General features: G+C 42.7%; 3 protein-coding genes across 6 annotated transcripts in view; 2 read left to right on the top strand and 1 right to left on the bottom strand.

Moving 5' to 3' along the window:
* The first annotated feature begins 2,154 nt into the window (after nucleotides 1–2,154).
* On the top strand, nucleotides 2,155–9,227 carry wsb2 (WD repeat and SOCS box containing 2). 2 transcript variants are annotated; one of them, XM_069716348.1, is made up of 9 exons: nucleotides 2,155–2,388; nucleotides 2,587–2,755; nucleotides 4,374–4,570; nucleotides 4,663–4,794; nucleotides 6,352–6,452; nucleotides 6,852–7,048; nucleotides 7,746–7,835; nucleotides 7,919–8,035; nucleotides 8,992–9,227. In XM_069716348.1, the coding sequence occupies exons 1-9, from the start codon at nucleotides 2,349–2,351 to the stop codon at nucleotides 9,203–9,205; spliced, it is 1,257 nt and encodes a 418-aa protein (XP_069572449.1). In that variant the 5' UTR covers nucleotides 2,155–2,348; the 3' UTR covers nucleotides 9,206–9,227. The 2 variants fall into 2 exon arrangements, with proteins under 2 accessions (XP_069572449.1, XP_069572448.1); XM_069716347.1 differs by lacking the exon at nucleotides 2,155–2,388 and having other exon boundaries at nucleotides 2,506–2,755.
* Nucleotides 9,228–9,557: 330 nt separating this feature from the next.
* On the bottom strand, nucleotides 9,558–15,150 carry rfc5 (replication factor C (activator 1) 5). Its single transcript, XM_069716349.1, has 11 exons — nucleotides 15,019–15,150; nucleotides 14,298–14,362; nucleotides 13,906–14,042; nucleotides 13,726–13,805; nucleotides 13,502–13,575; nucleotides 12,921–13,080; nucleotides 12,535–12,616; nucleotides 12,324–12,453; nucleotides 11,961–12,038; nucleotides 10,373–10,427; nucleotides 9,558–10,258 (listed from the first exon to the last, which is right to left on the bottom strand). The coding sequence occupies exons 1-11, from the start codon at nucleotides 15,063–15,065 to the stop codon at nucleotides 10,159–10,161; spliced, it is 1,008 nt and encodes a 335-aa protein (XP_069572450.1). The 5' UTR covers nucleotides 15,066–15,150; the 3' UTR covers nucleotides 9,558–10,158.
* A 1,846-nt stretch (nucleotides 15,151–16,996) lies between these two features.
* ksr2 (kinase suppressor of ras 2) overlaps nucleotides 16,997–23,559 on the top strand; it is a 117,703-nt gene continuing 111,140 nt past the window's right edge. For all 3 annotated transcript variants that reach the window (XM_069716387.1, XM_069716386.1, XM_069716385.1), the window contains exon 1: nucleotides 16,997–17,699. In XM_069716387.1, coding sequence (XP_069572488.1) covers nucleotides 17,526–17,699 — 174 coding nt within the window. In that variant the 5' untranslated portion in view covers nucleotides 16,997–17,525. The remainder of the gene's footprint in view (nucleotides 17,700–23,559) is intronic.

The following is a 23,559-nucleotide window of genomic DNA, read 5'->3' as shown; positions in this document are numbered from 1 at the left end:
AGCCTGCTGGAAACATAAGTGTGCGTTCAGACATGAATTATTAATTCTGTGTTTAAGATGGCAGTAGACTTTTTTTTTTGGCTTGACGTGTCTGTTAAAGTTAAATTCTTCTTCCGTGATTACAACAACATTTCTGACATTTTATTTCTTTGTGACACCGAGTCGAAAGCCAAAAACAAAGGTAGAAGTGTAAGCTATAATAATGTTGCGACTGTAACCACGTGTTTACTCAAATACTGAGTATTTCTGATGGTTTACATCTCTATATCCGCAACTTATAACTCATGCAGATATTCTTTGGACACGAGATATCACATGTTTTTAAATCCTCTGCATTGTGTCGAAACATTGGCTGACTGCAACCTAAAGACAATTCAGAAGTCCTCACCGTATTTGTTAAAATATGTAAAACCACTTAACGCGTTTAACTTCTGACGTATCGTTTTCAAAGGGGTTCAGTTTGGTCAAACAGTGAGTCTGCAGCGATATTAAATATCTTCCCGCAATATCTACTGTAAGGACAACAGTTTATTTATTTACACAAACATTTCATTAAACTTTACCAAAAGATTATTGACCACGTGTTTAATCACCATCGACAGAAAAAGGTTGGATTGGAACCATCACTTCCCTCCTTGGCAGAGAAGCGGCTTTACCTGTTGAGCTGAGTCAGCAGGAAGCCGCAGGTGCAGCAGCTGTGATCCACGTTTCCCAGCAGAAAACCAAACGTTTGAGTCTTTCTACCTGCGACTGCAGGCGAAGTGAATCCCGTCATAACAAACCTCCGTCTGCGGTGCTGGACTCTCTGTGAACTCTGCTTCCTGTTCCACTTCCTCTGCTGTCCTTTGTTCTTCAGTGCTGAAGATGGTCCAGAGGATCAGGAGGCGCCGCTTCAGAGGATCAGGAGGCGCCGCTTCAGAGCCCGCAGCAACGACATGAGGTTGGGAGTTCGAGTCCCGCTGGAGGTACGAGGTGTGACTACTAAAAATACAAAATGCACCCAGATGAAAAACAAAATCGACACGAGTGCGAAAACAAATGGTACAAAAAACAATCAATAAACTTAAGAAACACAAACTTAGCATGTTTTTTTTGTGAGTGTCGAGGACTTATTTTGCAAACAGAGCCAGCTTGAAAGATTTTTGTTATTGGTTGATGGTAGCAGTTAGCTCCTTAGCTCCAGGAATAAAACGTTATAAAACAACAACCAGAAAAGAAATAACTTTGATCCTCAAGCTCCAGTCAGCCAGGGTCTGACCCACGGTTCAGCTTTATACTAACATAAATACATAAACTTTCTGAAGTCCATCCTTACAATTAAAGAAACTGTTTTGAGATAGCTACTGGACTGAGGAAATGCTTTTTCAAGTCAGTTTTATCATTCATTTTACTTTTGAAAAGATTCAGCTGTTTTTTGTTGTTGACCACTTATGGTTGTAAATAATTAAAACGTTATTTAATATTGACCGATTTCTTGAATTTCAGTCTGAACTACCACAAACTTTATCGCCCAATACTCCCATTAATACTTTTTTTAAAATATGACTTTTTTACACGAGATAATGCAGCGAACCTCAGTCACTGTTCATCTAAATCAAAATATTATGATTTAGATGATTAAATAATTATATATAGTATATGCTTTTGTAAGAACGGAAGAAGAAAAGAACTCATCTCATGGGCTTGAACCCAGATCGTTGATGCTGGGAGGCACCGCTGCTAACAACAGTGATATTCAAGATCTTACTGTCATTTCTCTATTTCACCAAAATCCATCCACCAACAGGCTCGTGGACAACAACAGCTGGTCAACAATATTTGTGCACGTGGTTTACTTCCACGTGTTTCTCGTCTTTTATTGCTCGGACCCCAAATTATTGTCACGTGCTGCTATATTTTTCGGACTTCTTATTTGAAAAGAAAAAAAAAACAAATCATAGTGATTTCTACAATCATAGCTGACTATCATGTTGTTGTTGTTGTTGTTGTTGTTGTTTTTAATCATGACAGCACCGGATAACATGGAGCACACGTCATGCTGTAATAATGAGCAACAGCCCAGAGGGCTTGTCAACATGCGCTGTCATCTCTAGGGGGCGTGGCCTGAGGTTACGTAATGCAAGAAAAACGTGACGACGTTGAGCAACGTCGCGTCCGACGGTCAGAGAGTCAGACGACAGGAAACCAGCTCGTCTCGCATTCTTCACAGTCTGACGAGCGGAGGAGTCGCAGCTCTGTGCGGACATTAAGAGAAGTCCCCGCCGTCCTTTAAATGGCCGGCTGCCGTCACGCAGGGACGACACGCTCAGGAAGTTGGCCATAAAGCGAAGAATGCGAAGAGGGGAACGATGTGCTCCACGGAAAACAACCTGGAGCTGCAGCCGTCCTGTAAGTAACGTCTCCACGGCGGAGCGGTTCGTTGTTGTCATCGCAACCGTAACCAGGCAGCGGTCTCTGGACGTTAAACCCTCCAGGAGGGAGGCGGTGGGGGGGTTGTGGGGGGGGTCCGGGTCCGGGACCCGGGACCCGTCCGGAGGATGAATCTGTCAAACCATGAATTTACGTCGTCTTTCTGTCCGTCTCCAGCGTCCGACCCGGCTCTCCTCCTGGAGCTGAAGACCAGGCGTCCTCCGTGCTTCCTGGACCGGGCGGGATGTGAGACGTGGAGCGTGGACTTCTCCCCGGACGGCGCCTGGTTCGCCTGGTCGATGGGACACGGGATCGTGTGGGTGGTCGCCTGGCCCCTCGACTCACAGTACGTGTACCTGGACGTTTAATCCACCCACGATGCGTTCAAGTGTCCCTCGTTACTCTGACTTCCGTGTTAACGTGGTATAGTCGCTGACACATTAGACGTAAAGAATGAAAATATAACCTCACAATAATAATAATGATCTTCTTCTTTTTTTTTTTTTTTACTTTGCACAGCTTGTCAGAAAGATAATAAACTTCCCAATTACTGCCAGCAGCAGTTTGTGGAGTAGCCTTTATGTGATGCAGCTCCAAAGTGTTCAATATTAAACAACTAAAAATTAAAACTCGTGAAATAATCACGAGTACATAAGATTCAGTTGTGTGCTGATCTCGACTGAAGTAAAAGTCACTCGATGCTCAGTGGGGAAAATGTGATTGTGCAACAGAAACAGACTTATGAAAGTACACATTTAAAAATAAATAAAGTGTGCAATAAACTCAGCTATTGTTAAAATAATTCAAATACCTTTTAATTAAAATATATCTATATATTTTACAATATCACGTTTGTAATGCATGTCTGTTTGTATTTCTTACAAAGTCTAATTGTTTATGTAATATTGGACGCTTTGGGTCTCCATACAATATGTTTTTGCCGGGCACTTTTCCCTGAATATCTAGTTTTGAATGCTGTACATCGAACCTCTCGGCTCTTTAACTTTAAACATTGTTTAACTTGAATAAAATATTTCAAAGAGGTCCACACATCAACATCCAAAAACTAAATGCATGAATGTGACATACAGCGTAGCGAACGCGTGTCCTCATTTAGATTAAAACAGATGTGATGAAGAGAATAAGTTCAGCTTTACTGATTTACTGTCTCTGCTAACTGTGGATGTGCAGCACAGTTGGCACTGAAGAAGTGTTGAGGTTTGTTCGTGTGCACACACACCAGCGCATGGTAATATAAAGCAGTGGAAGTTGGGAACAATCAAAAACAGTGTGGAGGTAGAGGAATACAAGTAGCCACTTCTCTTTATACATTCAAATCAAGAAGATAATAATCCACCGTTCTGTGGGAAACCAATTTGCAACCACTACACACTGCAGGTGGACATATTTACAATTGTTTCTGTTTTCCTCTATAAAACAACTGTCCCCAAGTGCTCTGCTCTATTAAGTTAATACAGCAAGTACATATCTGTAAATGAGTGTTGTATTATGGACTCATCTTTTTTTTTTTTTTTTTTACAATAGACTATATGTGTTGTTCCTATTGAACTTTACTACCATCTAGCACGTTGACTTGTGTCATTTAGTCGGTGAAAGGCCCTTTTCCCGGGGTTTCATAGGGTTCTTCCTGACCGTGCTTTACTTGTCCACTAAGTTCGATGGAAATCAGTAGTGTTTCTATAATAATCCCACGGACGAACACACGCACTGCTCAGAAAACATACAGTGTCCTACCCTCCTCGTCCGAGGTAAAGAAACCAGCAAACTCACACTTTGTCAGTAGTAATGATCTTACTGTTTGGTTGCTCGGTTTCGTTGCGTCTCTGATGTCCTGCAGCACTTTAACGCAGCAGCATCATTTAATTATGGACTGTAGCTTCACACCGCCTACATCAGAGGTTTTTTTTTATGGTTTCAACACTCTTGACTCCTCTCACCCACAGAGAGAGTCAGAACGGAGAGACCGACCGAGGAGACAAGAGCTTCAGTTGTGACCACCCGGTGTGGGGGCTCGCCTTCGGACCCCGGCCTCCAAAATCAGCTGCAGCCGCGCGTCCAGCAAAAACCCCGTCGAAAGAGAACCTGCTTCTGGCCACAGGCTTGGAGAACGGGGTGATCAAAATCTGGAACGTGTTAACAGGTGAGTTCTCTATCTCAGGTGAGGGTGTAATGTGCGCCGTGTTGAGAAATAACGGCAACGCTGACTGTAAGCTGCTTTCGCTGCATCTGTAGGTGATGCTGTGTTTGATCTGTACGGCCACGAAGGCGTCGTCAGGGACCTGGTGTTCCCTCAGAACGGGACGCTCACGCTCATATCATCCTCTCGGGACAAGACTCTGAGGATCTGGGACCTGGCTCACAAAGGTGTGTCCACACTCACTGCTTCTTCTGCAACTAAACCCTTTTCACTAATCGTACTCTCGTGTTTACTTATCTAAATGCAACGCAAACATGCTGTTGTGTACGTAAATAGCAGGTGTTTCCCTTCAGGGTGGCCATTACTAAAGACCACAGATGTAACTTCTGTACAAGTTACAGGTTTGCAGACAACATTGCTCACAACTGCAATCCTTTTCAGCAGCTGACTGATATGTGAAATGTCCTAAGCAGCCTTGAACGCACCCTTAAACTCTTCCTGCTCAAACATAAAGCCATTTAATCCTCACTGTCATGTGTCACCAAACAACTCTCACAGCTCTGCCGGCTTATTCTCATAAGCCCTTTACGGGTACCATCTCTACTCGACTCGCTTTTGGTACCAGATATTCCTCCGGATTATATGTGCCACTGCAGATATGGTGCGTTCAGGCAGCTGTGAAGTGGGACGGTTCTATTCGGTTACCTCCGACTTCCCAGTTGAGAGCGTTCACGTGACGACAACGAAGAGGCAACGAGGCAGCCCTCAGGAAATCTGCTGTCTGAATACATACGAGTCGTCACCCACGGCGACCGTTACAGGGACGAAATGAAGTCATTATTATTTGTACTCTACATTTCTACGTCTTTTTTTTTTTTTTAACACTTGACGTTTCAAACAGCCGGCAAACCAACGGCAGCAAAGTAACGGTCACGTTGTTAGCACGTGTCGTTGTCTGTCAATTTAGTAATTAGTTCGATGGACAGCAGAACACCCTGCTCTAACTAGTACGACCTAAATTAAACATAAAGTGACTTCTTTTTTTTTTGCATTCAGTAAAATCTCTTCATTTTCCCCTCAAAATGTTGGAGTGATGTCACACCTGCTTCTCAGAGCTCTCAAAAACGTCAGACTTTCCTCGTGTCAGATTCCCGGTTCAACAGTTGAGTTGAGGTGATTTCTCCCACTCTGAGCTCGAAACTTTCCCGCTTCCCGGTGGCCTTATGAATGCAACAATAGCACCCCCAGGTTGCTATGGCGACACTGCATAAAACTGCAATATTATGAAAGCTGCATTGACACGAGCTTTGGAGTCCAGTGAGTAAAAGCAGGAGCTCGGTGAGTTTCCAGTAGTTTGTGGACGTCCCCACGCAGCCAACGATGGTCTGTTGGACCATCGGACCATCGACCATCGGACCATCGGACCGGGTCTCTGCAGCTCTGCAATGTTTGAAGTATCGACTCGGTTCGTTTGGAGCCTCGGAGGAGGAGATACCCATAATAATAGCAGGTACTTTGTAGTGGAAAGTACCTGCTATTATAATATCCCCCCCCCGATGGATCACCACAAATAGGAAGCAGAGTCGAGCCAAGCCGGTACCGGCTGAGGATAACGGGCCGCTACCGTGTTAATACCATCACCGTCAAGTCCAACTGAACTCAACCTACTGGTGAACTTGCACGAGGTTAAAGCCAGCAGATGCTCCCCTCTACAGCGGGAGCTGATGATGTCCCGTCTTGTGCTTTGTGTTGTGGTTCATCCGGTTCACTGCCGTCTGTTTCAGGTAAAAAGGTGCAGGTGCTCTCTGGGCACAAAGACTGGATCAGCTGCTGCTGCGTTTCATCCGACTGCAGCATGATCGCGTCTGTGGGCAGATTTGACAGAGTGAGTTGTTGCGTTGCCTTCAGGGCATCGCCAGACACTGCAGTACACAAACAAACAGTCTTGATATTTGGGTCTATCGAAGCAATAATATAGCTTATAAGAGACTTCTTTCCAGTTGCGAGCTTGTTAGCGTGTTTGGTCTCGTCTGTTTAGCGTCTTTTTTTCTTCACACTCCTTTTCAAACTGCTAATTTAACACCTTTTGGTTCCCGGACAGTTTCACATTGTGTTGCACCAAAATCAAGGATCAGAATGTCTCTTCAGGCGTTTTCCTGCGTGTCGTGTTGACACTTAAGCTGAAACATCAATGACTATCTCACGAGTAGATTTTGCAGCGCTGCAGCTCCTACAGTGACTGCAGCAGGGACTCATTAACCCCGCGTGATTTGACTGTGATCAGATGGTGTGTCTGTGGAGTCTGCGGTCGTACACGTTCATCAGGAACCTGGCGGGAGAGAACCATAAGACCTTGTACCTCCTGTCGTCCTGTGACTTCTCCCCCGACGGGGCCGTGCTCGCCACCGCAGCCTTCAGCGGCTACAGCTGGTGGATCGACCTCTGGGACCCGTACACAGCGGAGAAGCTGGCCACGCTGGTGTAAGTTTACACTGTCGTTTCTATCAGACTGCACTTTTTTTTTTTTTTTTTTTTCATGCATATTAAGACTGCGCATTGCATCTCCAATAACTTTAGGGTAAACGGTCTCGGACACAAAACTCGAAAGAACAATTTCGGCGTTTTATTTTGATGCTCTTATCACCAGCAAAGTGCAAATGAGTTTGAAGAAGTTTCTAGCTGGAAACCAAAACCTCCTCACGCCGTCACCATCACCGCTTACATCTGACACGGTGTCCTGGTGTTGTAAGGCGGCACGGTGGTGCAGTGGTTAGCACTGTCACCTCACAGCAAAAAAGGTTCCGGGTTCGAATCCGGTCCTGGGCCTTTCTGTGCGGAGTTTGCATGTTCTCCCTCTGCTTGCGTGGGTTCTCTCCGGGTTCTCCGGCTTCCTCCCGTCATCCAAAAACATGCACCTCAGGTCAGGTTACCTGGCGCCGCGCTAGTGGCAGCCTGCTGCAGCATCTCCCCCCTGAGAGCCCCCCTGCTGTAGTGAAGAAATTTCCCCTCGGGGATTAATAAAGTGTATAAAATCAAAAAAAAAAAAAAAAATGTCCCGCGCAGCCTGATTTCGCATCTCTTTCTTGTTTATTGTTTATATATCATGTGGAATTTCTGACTTCCGCCCCTTAATTCAGAGCAATATTCTCAGAACCGGTTCTGTGTCTTTTATCCGCAGGGATTGTTTTGAAGATTACGGGCAGAACCAAATATCAGCTATACAGTTCTCCCCCAACGGTTTGCACCTGACGATCGTGACTGACGACAGGTGAGCGGTTTGAATGATATCACATCGTGGAAATGCTCGTCACGCTGGACAAGTGGTTTCAGGCCGACGTGTTCCGTTTGCAGAGCTCTCAGGATCTGGGAGCCGGGAGAGAGAGGGATGGTGATGCAGACCAAAAGGGACAGAGACTCCAACGGACTCTGCTGCAACTACCATCCACAAGGGGGCGTGGTCGCCACGGGGTAAAAAAAACAAAATCTTCCCGAGATCAGCGCTATTTAACACTCACATGAGATGCTCTGACTGCATGGTGGTGTGGAGGATGAATTTCACATCATCGGTCAGAGTGGAGGTCAATGGAAATGATGGAGAGAAAAAAAAAAAAACGACTTCCTTGCTGGCCATTTGAATGCTAAACATGCTCCAAACTCAAAGCATAATTATAATTTAATAATCACTTAATTTCTAGATGTCATTACGTTTTTGATTTATCAAGGCAAAGCGGCAATCATTTGGCTCCAGATGAACAAATGAAGGGATTTTCTGGGTTTTTGGCTTCATATGATTGTAAAAAAAAAAAAAAGTGGCTTTTTAAATTTTCATCAAAAAACAAGCCTGACGATTACTTGGTCTCATCAGCAGTTTTTATGGTTCTAGACAATTTAAGGATCAGTTGATTGATTGAAAGAAGAATCAATAGATTCACTGGTAATTGAAAAAAAACGAGATCAATTGCAGGCGCTGATAAAATACGATTCATTTGTCGATGCGTAACTTTAATCCACGTGTGGAAACGAGTCCGTGGTCGCCTCAGTCTCTCCTTTAACTGCTCTGCAGTACTCTACACTCATTTGTGACATCACTGACTGCCACTGATGTGTGAAGCTTTTACTGTGGTTTATGTATCTAATGAAATGGAGCATTGCATTGTGGGATGTATGTGTGTGTGTGTATATATATATCTATATACACAATTCTGCTGGAAATTTTCTTCACTCAAATATCTGTTATGTCAGTAGCTGAAATAGTGCGAGTATTACCTGCACACACACACACGATCCATCGCTTAAACGTCAACCAGAAACCGCTTCCATTTCTGACCCTTCAAAAGAAAAGAAGGTTCCCTCAGAATATTCGGCCTTTTCTCGCCCTCACCGTGTAACTGCACCACTGACCATGTCAGTCTGTCTCCTGGCAGAACCAGAGACGGCCACGTGAGGTTCTGGAAGGCTCCCCGGACGGTGCCCAGCTTGTGCCACCTGTGCCGATCCATCCTGCGCCACTCGGTGTCCACGCACCAGATCGAGGCGCTGCCCCTCCCCAAGAGGATCCTCGAGTTCCTCACCTACAGGAACATCCCTGAATGCCTCAAGACCTGCTGCTCTTCAGACGAAGAGGAGTGGGAGGGTTAAATAGGAACATTAAAAAAAACAACAGCTGACATTTACACCGGGTGGATGCTATACACTCATAATAGAAATGCCTTTTCTGTTTTGTGATGAGATGCTTTCACAGCGTCTCATCATTTAACCTGCTTTAGATGCAACATTCCTTCCCTGAAGGATTTCATTTATTGCACTACTGTAACATCATGCATAAACTCATCATTCACCTAATTATTAGACTTGAATATCACCATTTTATATTTTTAATTTATTGTGTAAATAACCAATGTATATGGATTTATAATTCCTGTGTTTATCATTATAAAACGGCACATGCACTACTACTGTACCTGCACACAGTGTAAAAGAGGACAGAAGCTGGACTTATAGGAAAACGTTTTATTAAACCAATTCAAACACATGAGCGTGTTCAACAATTATTATTCTTACACAACAATGGATTGATTACTTGGTGACCGTGAAGGAACCGTACACTGATGATCAGATTTTCTATTTTAATGGATGTCTGCGCTCCAACAGTTTGTATGCAGATGTGAGTGTCTCAGGTAGCGGCTAGCATTTGTTCCGGACATCTGCTGCACTTTAGATTCAGCGCGGTGGACAATCATGCAGTGGGGACCTTAAGGACGTGTTTACTTTATAAATAAACAAATCATTTTACCGATAACTTCTTATTCTATTGATGGAGAAGTCACCAGTAAAACCAGCTGTTCTCAACTCCCCGTGGCATCACTGCTCAGCATGTACACATGGAAGGAAATACAGGTTCAGTAAAACTGTCTAAGGCAGCTCAGTAGCGAATTAAGAGGAAGAAGAGGTTTGCAGGACATCACCTGAATACGAGATCTAACAATGCGGTCCACTTGTTTTTCACTGTGGTTAAAAAAATAAAATAAAAAAAAAAGTCTTTGTGGTCCCAATACTCGTCGATATTTCTTTGTGTGAAGAAGTTCCAGAATCTAAGAGGCCTCGCTGACCACCAGGTCTCTCACTGCCTGGAAAGCTGCAACCATGGAGCTCAGCTGGATCTTCTCGTTGGTCCCCGAGGCGAGCCGGTGTCTGAGGAGACGGCACACGAGTTGTCCAAACAACTATATTTCCCACATTGCGGCTGCATTTACGATGTCAAAATAGAACTATTTGGAATTGCGGTAAACTCGGCATCCTACTTACTCAACGTCGGCTAACTTGATGAGCAGAACAATCCGAACAGCTGGAGGAAAGTCCACTTGAAAGGAGACAAGATAAAATAATCAAGACACTTGTCTGGTACAAAAGTACGGCAGGTTTGAAGATGCAAAAGATTAGCAACAGATATTGATTCTAAAAAAATTGATGCAAATTTGATTATTTACAGGCCTCATCATCGTAAACCTTTTCGAAGACTGAACACTTTTAACAGCCAACAACACTTTTCAATGCATAGCTGGCTCATAAGAGGGATGATCAAAGAGTTCAGACTGCTGCTGGTGAGCTGTGCTACACGGAGGAGGGAGAAGCTACAAGCTTTGTGAGTACGTATTCCAAGTTACGGTACGTGATTAACATTAGCACCTGGTTTCCACTGGTATGTGAACATTTGGGACCGTGGACCTGAAACTTGAGCAGAGAGCGCACATCGACTTTTGTGTCAAAGTCTGCAACATGTTTACATAAAAAAAACAATGAGGAAGGTGATTTTAACAGCATTCACGTTACAGGTGGGGTTGAGCTTCACTGTCCAAGATGGAAGAAGGTGTGTCAGGTCGGGAGGCCACCGGGGAGGGGGGGGGGGGGGTTCTTTGACATTCGTGGGGTTGTGCTTCATGAATTCGTCCCTCCGGGTCGGACATTCAACACCAGTTCTGTGACTGAACGTCTGAACGACCTGAACTGGGGCGCAATACCACTTTGGTTCTCCAACAGGACAACTTTACCGTTTACAGAACTACTTTACCGCTTACAGGACTACTTTACCGCTTACAGGACTACTTTACTGTTTACAGGACTACTTTACCGCTTACAGGACAACTTTACCGCTTACAGGACTACTTTACCGCTTACAGGACTACTTTACCGTTTACAGGACTACTTTACCGCTTACAGGACTACTTTACCGCTTACAGGACTACTTTACCGTTTACAGGACTACTTTACCGTTTACAGGACTACTTTACCGCTTACAGGACTACTTTACCGTTTACAGGACTACTTTACCGTTTACAGGACTACTTTACCGCTTACAGGACTACTTTACCGCTTACAGGACTACTTTACCGTTTACAGGACTACTTTACCGTTTACAGGACTACTTTACCGCTTACAGGACTACTTTACCGCTTACAGGACTACTTTACCGTTTACAGGACTACTTTACCGCTTACAGGACAACTTTACCGTTTACAGGACTACTTTACCGCTTACAGGCTTACAGGACTACTTTACCGTTTACAGGACTACTTTACCGTTTACAGGACTACTTTACCGCTTACAGGACTACTTTACCGTTTACAGGACTACTTTACCGCTTACAGGACTACTTTACCGTTTACAGGACTACTTTACTGTTTACAGGACAGTGGAAAACACGAGTTTCTCACTCTTAACAAGCCAAATGTAGCTCAAATGTAAAACCCTGAGCACAGACTAACTGACCAATCACAGCTCAGAATATATATTTCCCTTTGATAAACAAACGCAGCACCTCATTTGAACCACCATGTTCTGCTCCTTGGGAGAAACTGCAGACATAATTTGAACACGTGAACTGCAGAGGTCTTACCTCTGTGTACGAGCAGATGGATCTCCGTGAGGATGTCGTGCAGAGCCAAACCTTTCAAAGTCTTCAGCTGAAGGATTTCTGAGATCAAGGTGTTAGGGAAGTGCAAGAACACAAACTGAACCAATGTTGGTGTGTTTTGTTTTACACTTTGAAAAGGTTTAGCCAAAACCTGGGATTGAATCACACTAAACATGTAAAGCTTATCTGTAAATATGATGAGGTCAGATTTTATTGATCAATGAGCCGCAGCTAACTTCTATCTACTGGTGTGTAGGTAATATGAAAGTTAAATACAGTCTAGTTATTCTACGGTGACTCTTCCTGAACTAATGATCCTGAGGGACGATGTAGAGTGAAGGATACGTTTGTACGCTGTGGTGAAGTCTTTGTTGAGGCACCAGTCGAGGATGTTGGCGATGTCTGAGCGGAGCGGGTGACCTGTGCAGGTGTACACCGTGTCCTCGGTGACCTTCCCGTACGCCATATTGGTGCTCTGAAATCCAACAGGTGGAACACCGTCAGTACAGTTCAGGTCAGGCTGAGAACAGCGATCATAATGGGCTCGTGGTCGTACCTGCAATATGTTGAGTGATCTTCTCATGTCACCTGATGATAAGGTCACAATGGCCTTCATTCCATCTGGACTGAGGTCAATACTGCCACAAAAAGATTCACTCTGTCAGATCAGTGGTCAAATGTGGGACATGCATCTTATTGTTTCGTGCCACGAAGCAGTTGACAGGTTTCTTATTAAATTCAAACCAGCGGCATAAAAAAAAAAGTAGAACATAAAGGCCATCAAGGGGTTATGATAATTTTTCAGTAATGGTTTCAATAACTTTGGTCAAACAGATCACACTTAAGTCTGTGAATTTATTTAGTGACCTGCAGATCTTTTCCACCTCAGGCTGTTTTGAAAGAAGATGAAGATGAAGAAGAATCGATCACACATTGGCTCACCTCTCCTGCTCGACGACGTACTCCAGCCGAGGGATCATCTGGTCCGGGGACAGCGGGCCGAAGCGGAACCTGGTGCAGCGAGACTGCAGGGCCGGGATGATCTTGGACAGGTAGTTGCAGATGAGACAGAATCGAGTGTTTTCTGTGAACTTCTCAATCACTAACGAGTGAAGGACAGAGTGGGTTCAGAGCAGGAGGGGAAAAAAACACGCAGAAATTAGTCTCTAAGAAATGTGAAAGATAAAATGTTGCTTTAAAAGTAAAATGGTATCAGCTCCGGAAATGTCTCAGTCTTCTCAAATTCATCTGATGCGATCTCTCAAAATCAGCCACAAATGACACAAAAATTGAAAGTGAAATCCGTGATGTGTAATCATACAAGAAAAACAGCAGTTATATTAATTTCACAGATGAAATGTTCCAGTTTGACTCCATTCATAGTTCAAATCTCCTTCTCTGTCTTGAAATGAATGTCCAGGTTTACAAGAAAGCACACCGTAATTCACCAGCAGACAAATTATGTGGCTGCTCAGTGAGCCGTGTGGCTCAGTGGGTGACGCCCGGGCGAACAGATGGCCTACCTCGCCGCAATGCATTCTGGGCATCCTGGGTCATGGCATCGGCCTCGTCCAGTATCACCAACTTGAAGCCCTTCCTGGAGGACAAGACGGACGGACAGAAAAGCACCAATTAATAATTCTGCTTGCAGTTATTAGCTGCAGACAAAACGAAGGAGCATTAAGAACACGTGTTCCCGAATAGAAGAAATCTAACAAGTTTGTGTGTCACAGATTTTTCATCTTACTTGAAGATGGTCCTGGTGCTGGCAAAACTCAGAATGGGACCTCGGACAACATCGATCCCTCTGTCATCCGATGCGTTCAGCTACAAAACAAAATTCTAATTTGAATATCAAATCAAGGAACCACAAGATCTCAACCCTGAACTGTCAGAGTGATGACAGTAATGAAGCGTTGTAGTGTACCTCCAACACCATGGAGTTGAACTCTTTGTCCTTGTAGAGCTGCCTGGCGCAGGCGAGGATGGTGGAGGTTTTGCCAGTTCCTGGGGGGCCGTAGAACAAGAGGTGGGGGAGCTTTTCCTCACTGATAAACCTCTGGACTGAAGAAGTAAACAAACAGTTACCAACACAAGGAAACAGTCTGAATATGATGCTGGTCCTCCCGAATTGTACTTTGATTTGAAGGCATCGTCTAGATTTAGAGAGCAGGTTTTTATACATTTAATTAAGAATATCATTCTCAATACAGTTGCAGTGATACAAGTCAGAAACAGACAGCAGGGGTATTTATCCCTACACAGGTTAATCCAAGACTACAGCAACATTACGTGTTTGCTGGCGGCCCACGTACTTACTGGTGTTCAGAATATCTTTGTGTGAGATCAGTTCATCAAGTGTCTGCGGTCTGTATTTTTCAACCCTGGAATAGAGGAAGAAACACGTCGTCCATAAGTATTGTTATCAATAAGAAATAACTTTTGAACCTCGAAATCATTCTTGGTATACTGCCGGGAACTACAAAACGAACTCGGTTATAATTTGTCCCCTTTAAAAAAAAAAAATCGTACTAATAATGTTGAATACTAATGCAGGAAGGACGTCGAAGACTTTACATTGTTGGAGGCTACTTTCTAATTCGGCATTCATATTTTTTTTGCACCATGCCCAAACATATTGAAGACGAATTCAACCTTCAAGTTAACGTCAGAGTAGTTTGACGCTGCAGCATTTCCGATGATCCATCTGGTGAAGCTGCACCAGGTCGATGCTCGACACACACACACACACACACACACACACACACACACACACACACACACACACACACACACACACACACACACACACACACACACACACACACGAGGTATTATCAATGCCGAGCTAAAGAAAAGCGAACGCGGCTCCACATTAAATATTCATTTTCCGATTATAGTGAATGCGTCACGTTATTCCTAACGTCGGTGCCCAGAGGACGCAGACCGACACGGTGCAGTCTGCAGCTCGCGTTAACCCCGATGGTGTTGCACGTCAGCCAGCTGGCACTAACTCTTCTAACGAGGACTTTCAGCTCACCATGGTAAGTTTCTGGTCTGTAACGGCGCTTTACTTGTAGAAGCCATGCGTCCTGTCGGCTGTGAACTCAGCGCCGAGCTCAGTGAAACACTTTCAGAGTTGCAGGCACGACGCGCTCAGGCGATGGCCTCGTTTCGCGCGCGGCACAAACAAAACGTGCGGCTACGTCATCACGTACGTCCAATCGATTAACTGTTCGCGTGACGTTGCAAACACAAAAAGGGGAAAAGTTGCGTGACATTAAAAACTCAAAATATTTACATAAGCCTGCGGAGTACGGTTAAAGCGACATACTTTCTGGTTTACTTGTAGAGTTACTATTAGAACAAATGCATTTAATGATCGAAAGTAAACCGATTAAACCAACTGAGTATCCCGTTAACTCTTCGTTGACCTGGACCTACTGGGATCCAACTCTGGCTGAAGTCTCCAGTGACAGAAACTATGTCATGGTACTGATGACTAATCCAAACATTAAATTAAACTATACAAATCTGTTACCTTAAGTTGTTTTTAACATTTTCAAAACACAAGGAATGTGGGAATTAGTTTTGCCCTGGTGCATTTGACCGTGTCTGTGATTGTTACATGCACCAGGTCGTAGCCTACGTGCAGTTATTTAGGCTTTTAATGACATGGCAAAGACAATGTTGCACAAACCTTTTCTAAACTGATTTTGCATGTGGTGTTTAGTAGTTATTTGGATACTATTTTTGTTTTACCACGAGGCTACTGTGACAACAATCAAATACTTCAGACTATACAGCATTTATAACAGTGCAATACCTGCATATCTATTCAGAAATTAGGATTAACTGGCATTCACAGTATTATTTCATGCAAAACTTTGTTGGAAAGTTCCCAACCTTTTTGGTTTGTGACCCACCTAAAATGAACTGAGTGTGAGTCTGCCTGATCACAGGTGTGACCGCAGTTGAGAGCTCCATCTATGTTTTTGCAACATGCTCAGTGTATTGAACGAAATTTCAACGTTGTAATAGTTTCACAGTATAGTTTGACCTAGATCTTTGATGAGCCAGTTTGGTAAAGTGGCCCCACTGTGATGCTCCTAATTAGGCTCATAAGACTATATTATGTTTGTTTCCATCTTAGATTCATTTGAAATATTTTTGAGGAGTGAAAAGGTGTAAGTATTTTGGACCAGGAGGCTATTTTAAAAGAATAAAAAGCTAAATGTTGATGGTTATAATCTTTAATCATTTTGTAACTCCTCAGATTTAAGGTCAGACACCTCCGTAGCATCCTCACCCTCAGGAAACTTTTCATGAAGTACAATAATTTTACACTGCATAAAGCATTTGCCCTTTCAAGATCATTTGATTTAATGTTTTTGGTGAATATTTTTCCTGTAAGTCCTTGTTTTGATCATGTCAAGCTGTCTTTATTGGTACCTGAAAACATAGACCATATTTTAATCAGTTAGCCTCATTTAGATCAAGATCTCTTTTTTAAGTGAGGCATTAGGCACACAGAAGAAACAGGAGAAGAGATAAGGAACCTATAAAACACCACAAATCACAGCCAACACAGCCAACACTAACAAACATAAAGGGGATACACCCCTTACATATATTTGTACAGACTAGTCTGAGCATTTTTAGACTGATTTGATGCTAGTTTTCTTCTTTTTAAAAAAAATTTAATTGACAAAATATATTAACTTCAAAGTATTTTTTTTATTGGATTCATTTGAGACGACTCATTTTTTAAAAAAAAATTTATTTATTTTTTTTTAAACCTTTTTAGGGAAGTTTAGACTGAGTGTAGGCTACTGTAACCATGCTGATGTGTCTAGAAACTATATTCATTCAGTGGCCACCATCTTTCACCCAAACATTAAAAAAGGTATTAGTTTTGTTCCTCATCCAGGCCTGGAAACTGAAGCAGGAGCTCGCTGCACTTCGGCACTAATCTCGCGAGAGCGGCCCCTCACGGCGGTGCCTGGGCGCTGCGATGCTGTTGCTGTGGGTTTGATTGACAGGAAACATGTCGGTGTGGTGGGAGCGAACCGGGATGCAGCTGCTGCCAAGGGAGACAGGGAGTACCTGCATCCAGTCCACACATCAGCACCTTTAAAACCACCAGGCTTCTCCTTGATCCGTCTGCTTGTGATGAGCTGCTTCTCTTTTTTTTAACATCTGAAACGAAGGGGCGCCCAATGGATGCTGTGGCAAACCGTGCGGTCCCGCTCGGTATCTTCACATTGGGTTTGATTTAGCCTCCAACCAGAGACACCTTGATGAAACAGCAGGAACTACGAGGACTGTTGTTGCAATGGAGTCGACTCTCTCACGGCTCAAACCGCGTCTCTAAACCAGCTCGTTTCATGGCGTTTCGCAGGTTGCTCTGTTCCGTGGGCTTTTCCACATTTTCTTTTTAAATTATTATTCCTATTTTTTTTTTCTTGTTTTGATTTTTTTTTTTGATTTTTTTTTTTTTTTGATATTAAGTGCAAAGGGAAAATAACGTCCACTGCTCGCAAAACTATGAACGAGGAGATGACAAAAAGCGAGGAGCAGCATCTTAGTTTGCAGAAAGCCTTGCAGCAGTGTGAGTTGGTGCAAAATATGATAGACATAAGCATTTCTAGTTTGGAGGGTTTACGGACCAAATGTGCCACATCCAACGACTTGACACAAAAAGAGATACGAACGCTGGAGGTAAGCACCCTTTGAGCGCAATGACTGAATTTCCGCCGTGCATCTTCATGTGAATCAATACACGGAGCTGTCACCGTCTGTTATTTATTTCGAGGACACCGTGCATATTTGTATGTGTCTTTTTCAGAGACCAAATGCTTTTCTGCTGCCATTGCATAAACAGGCTATGCAAAGATTTCTGCCGAAGCCCACTGCTATCTGTTTTGTGCAGTGCAATAAATCAAGAGGCCACGGGGCTGCAGTGGGCTGTTATAGACTTGCGCATTCTGCAGGTGGCGGGGAGAGAAGGTGGCTCTTCTCCATCAGAATAATATCTCAGGCAGCCGAGGCCTATGGCAGCCCGTGTTTACAATCCATTACCAATATGCCAGCCTGCGCATCTGTTCTCGCCGCGCATCCAGGCTCTGCCGTTATGCAAGGCGGGCGGATTACCGAATTTGTGACAAAATATCGTTATCCGTTAATTGGTCCGTGGGGTATTCCGTTACGTAATGGCCATAATATCCCTGTGTTGTGTTTGAGACATCAGGACTGTCCGTTTTGAGACCACTTAACGAAGCCCTCACCAGTGACAGGCTGTTACAGGGCATAAAAATGCCATAAAGTGCGATAAGGTCACTGAAAACTCACTATTGAGCACTGCAGACACAGCACAGCGTTATAAGGGCCTGTAAGAATGTTATGGTGATGTCTCGGGAGATTAAAACAAATACCATTAAGTGCGATAAGGTCTCCATAAACTCAGCCCCATCAACACACTTTAAAGTCCCAGTGGGAATATATTTGAGACATTACATGAAAAACACCATAAAGTCACTTGTGAGTGCCACACATGATCACAGCTGATCCCGGCCCCCACAGGTTGTATGTGTTATAAAATACATGTTGTCATGTATTCACGTCTGAGCTGTTAAGTGAAGTTTGCAAGTGCTGGACGGGGGACAGCAATGCAATGCAAGCGGAGAGGGAACTATTAAGTACAAATGTGCTGCCAGCAATGAGCAGGCTACAGTGTGAAGATAAATGTTCACTATGTTCCCTGGATGCCTTGCAAAGCATTGTGGGTACTGGGTTATTTCTTGCAAGTCTTACAGAGGTAGTCTTCTTTATGTAAGCTTGACAGATTTCTGTGAATGGATTCCTGAAATGTAAGGTTTGATTGATTGGGTTGTGATTTTAAGTGTTTGTGCAAACTGAAAGAAGAGATGGAAATATGTGCAACGGATGAATGCCATAGTTTACCCAAAGTACGGAGTAAGTAAAAATATATCCAAATATTGTATTCAGTTCTTTTAGAAAGTAAACACTGGCAACATTTAGGCAAACATGATCAGTATCTCTGTACCAAATATACCATAATATCCACAAATTGTGCTGCTGCGGTGTGTGTGTGTGTGTGTGTGTGTGTGTGTGTGTGTGTGTGTGTGTGTGTGTGTGTGTGTGTGTGTGTGTGTGTGTGTGTGTGTGTGTGTGTGTGTGTGTGTGTGTGGTACTGTGCAGAAAACATTTGGTAGTTAAGGGAAAAGAAAGAAATGGCACATTTTCTTTGGCTGAAGGGTTGTCTGATTTTTAAAGAGACCAGGAGAAAGTGTTGAAGAGATGAGAGTTTTCTCTCACCCTACATTTTTATTTCATTTCAGTCTTCTTTGGCAATGTTGTGAAAAGTTACAAAGGTCGCTACAGCAAGAACACAAGTATTTTATTAATGTGCACAAGGTGGCTGCACATTAGAAGATGCCTTTTAAGATGATATCCTTTAAAAAGTGATGATAATATGGCCAGTACAAACTTGTAGGCTACATTTCTACCCTGTTTGCAGTGATTATTTGGTTAAAGGGACCTTGCAGAAATTTGGACCACGGTTGCTGTGGCGAAGGGATAGGAGACATGGCCCTAAAATGATGTCACACTATTTCAGGGTATTTCTGCGATAATGCGATGTGTCATAATACTGTAAAACATGTTATTATTAATTTCAAAATCACACAATTTATGTCAACAAGTCAAAATGTTGTTCTTATCTCAATATGAAGTTTTTAAATTGTTAAAAAAAAACGGTTGCCTATTGATTTCATCGCGAACGATACGATGTTGCAGGCCCTTACTGAAGAGCTGTAACGTGAAACGCATTTCTGCTGACTGCGGAGGCTGTTAGTGCAAGCAAGCAATCAGCTAACAAAAGCGAAAGATCCAGTTTCAAGTTAGTGTTCACAATACAGGTTCCAAAACATTCGTGAATTATTCACCTGTTTGCTCGAGGTCTGCTGATTTGAACACAGTGCCTGTAATGTGTTGGAAAGATTCTTGTCTTTGTTCTGTACCACAGTTTTGGAACATTTGTCTTCACTTTGCATACATACTGGAGTTCTTCAAAGTTGAGACAGTGCTCTGCAGCAACATTTAAAAAAAACCTGCTGTCCACAACTTTTGTCTCCCCCTTCTACCGTCGAGCTCACAAAAACACTGTTGACACGTTGATGTCGTGGTCGTTGTGGTCGTCGGCTCCGTCGCTACTGTTGTGGTTATAATTTGGCTGTGGATAAATTGTTTTGAGTGTCACAACCCCCTAGAAACGCCATATCAGGATAGTAATAACATTTGGAAAGTGTAGTCAAGCCGTGCAATTTATGTCTATGTCATCCCTACTGAAGTTAGCATCGGGCTAAACTGGAAGTTTGTAAAGTCTCGGATGCGGGTGCTCTGCTCATAGATTTCTCCCGATATGCAGAGCGCGGGAATGTCTCACAAGACACCAGATTTAAAAACCCCTGTATGATGTAAAATACAGTGAAAATGATCTGCTGGTGATAGATTTGATCAGCATTGTGTGAAATGATTTATTAATGGCTTGAATGTAGGAGAAATTCACTTGTTAAAGTCGCGTACCTTTAATACAATTATTATTCAAAGTGGCATTAACGTATGTTTTTATTTCCTTGAGGACAGAATAATTCCACAACATACATTACAATAACTGCACATCCAGCAGAGTCACAGGGACATTTGAAGTAATGTTTCAGGCCTTTTGATGAATATAAGTATAATATTTACCTTCCCTTAATTTCTGAAAACAATATCTGGTTCTGTGACTCCATTATGTCCTTAAGTAAGTATTGGAATATTGTCTTTGTTGTTGTTGTTGTTGACACCTGCTGCAGCCGGAAACAGAGTCGATGACAACAGAGTTTGTGTGTTTTTCGTAATACATTCATTAATATGCTCATTATCAATATATCTCCGGTGTCCCCATGACCCAGTATCCTCTCTCCTTGTGTCCAAGTAGTGAGTCCCCAGGATGATTAATGTCCCAGCTTATGTCTCAATTTATGCTTACTTTCTCTCCTTCCCTTTCCATGTGCAATCCGTAGTGATGACTTGTTGTTGTAGCAGACTTCTTAAAGCTGTTTATAAAGCAGTAATATTAAGTGATGTTGCAAAACTTAAGCGGTTTGACTGCAACCACAAGTTGTAGCTCTGTGTAGGTGTTTTGGTTTTAAAACTATATTTGACTATGCAATAACACTCCTCACAATAAACCTGCATGACATGGTGAAAGAAAATATGAACAAATTTATGCCATAGGATATTCACAGTGCTTGAAAATGATAGTCATTTTTATCAAGCGTATGCCCACCAGACTAAACAGCAGAAACCGTGAGATGAATTCAGGCCAGAGTGGTACATTTTGGTAGTCATGTTCTGTTGTGGGCTGCAGTTTTACTGTTGTTAAATTTAGGCTACGATCCCCTCACACATTTGATCAATATCCAGGAACAAATACAGATATGGCTCAGGCTGCTGCAAAAACTTGGTCTGCATTTCACTTCATTTGTTATTTGTATTATTTCATCTGGTGAGTTTTCTCTGTCATCAGAAATTGAATCAACTATGTGAAATAAATGCTCAACAGAAAGAAACAAGTATTAGAAATGAATGAGAACAAAGAGAAACACACTTAACAGACCCACCGTTTAATTCACGAGTGCAACAAAGGAGTTACTCCTGAGAACGGTCTAATCTTCCTCAGATCCTCTGAGTTGAGGAGCCTTTCAGGATGACGGCCCTTTTATTGCCTCAATGACAAATTAGTTATCCACCAGGGTTTTTTGAGGATCACAATGACGTCAGCCGTACACAAAGCCTCCCTTTCCAACCTGACCTGATCTTCACTGAGTGCGGTGTGTATGGGAGATTCCTCTACGATATCTCTGTTTTCCATCTCCATTATTAACCTGAGAGACACAGATTGTACCTCAGACGCAATCTGTCCGAGGCGCTGACCTTGCTTTAGCCAAAAGCTTTGCCAAGAATAGCAGCCTATAGCAATACCTGGATAATTTGTTACACTGGTTTGCATTAGTATGATTATGCATTGTTGGCGGTATCCCTTGGATACACTGGAACGATCAACGCACATCATGAATGATCTGGTTTTTTTTAGGGTTTCATAGAGATACAGACATATGATAGAGCATGTCATGTGATCCAATTATGTGTTTCATACAATAGAAATTAGGGGAGGTCAACACAAGTGTTCATTCATATTCAAGGATGAAATGGACAAAGGCTTTACAGTGTTTATTGGGACACGAAACGTAGCATCAGCTTTTTTATGCTTTAAAGACGGAACCAGGGTGTTTTTCTGCTCAGAGTCAGGCGATCACATGCTATGAAGAACAGTTCAAGCACTGAAGCTGAGAAGGATAAACAGTTCATTATGCTGGAGGGAAACTGGGTCATACAAAGTGTTGTCTGAGGGCACGTCTATACACCTGTTCAGAGTGACCACACTTTAAGGGTGTATGAAAAGTCCAGCATTATTTACTCCTCTCGGCTTCATCAAACCTGCAATGCCTTCTTGATTTTGTACAAATGCTAACTTTTGGGCAAACAGTCCTTAAAGACATGCATGAAAAACAAATTGTTGCTGATTTGCAATAATATCATCAATTTGGAGTTCCTGTACATCTAGCACATATCAGTCTATTTTTGGCCAGTCGTTTGGTTTCCATCATCCTCTGACGGAGCTGTCATCCTCTTTAGTTACTAAATATGTTCAGCAGTTAATCGCCAGCTATGTCTGTCCACTGTTTGGTTCTGAACAGGGAGTGTTCAGTGTGTTTTCAGAACTTGCTGTGGCCAAATCAATGCTATAAGAATGGTGACTGAACCAAATCAGGATAAAGCAATGAACTGTAACTCGATCACATTGTCTTCACAGTGTCATTTGAACAAGTTATTGTTATAAAAAAGGAATAATACATATTATTTATAGCCCCTTTAAAGTTTAATATAACCTTGATGGCACTCGACTGATTTTACACATTATTTTAGACACATTCAGTGAGGAGGGCTACACAGCCTGTGAAAACAGCTGTGTGATTCAAATTGTAAAATAAAGTTGAAAAAAAAATAGTATTCATCAAGGTCTAACAAGTTCAGTAACTGAGTTGCATTATGGGAATTGTAGGTTAAAGAGACAGGAGATCTCAGCCTCTGCTGCTTCGATTTCAACTTCACACTGCAACTGTGCTACTAAATCATTAGAGTACCATTTCAATATGAGTCTGCTTTAATATGGTTTATTTGTTTGACTATTTTATATGATTATTTATGTAAATATAATGTTGTGTTCCCCTGCCATCTTTGCTGTAATGGCTTCCCTGGTCTTTCTGTGTGGATGCATCTGTTGAAAGCTTGTTCAGCTCAACTGTTTTATGTGAATGCACTTTAAATTGACAATAAATTGAGCAAGTTGTGGGTAATCCCAGGATGCTGAAAATAAAAGAAAAAGTTCCTCTTGAGATTTTGGGGCAACTCCAAGTTTATGTTTGTGCTTATAAGGAGATTTTTTTTGTAA

The sequence above is a fragment of the Brachyistius frenatus genome, unplaced genomic scaffold (assembly GCF_029030835.1).
Source record: "Brachyistius frenatus isolate BFR_SWC_R1_liver_20210118 unplaced genomic scaffold, ASM2903083v1 Contig_156, whole genome shotgun sequence".
Taxonomy (NCBI): Eukaryota; Metazoa; Chordata; class Actinopteri; family Embiotocidae; genus Brachyistius; species Brachyistius frenatus.
Note: the sequence above shows the minus strand (reverse complement) of the source record. Positions and strands in the feature narration are given on the sequence as shown.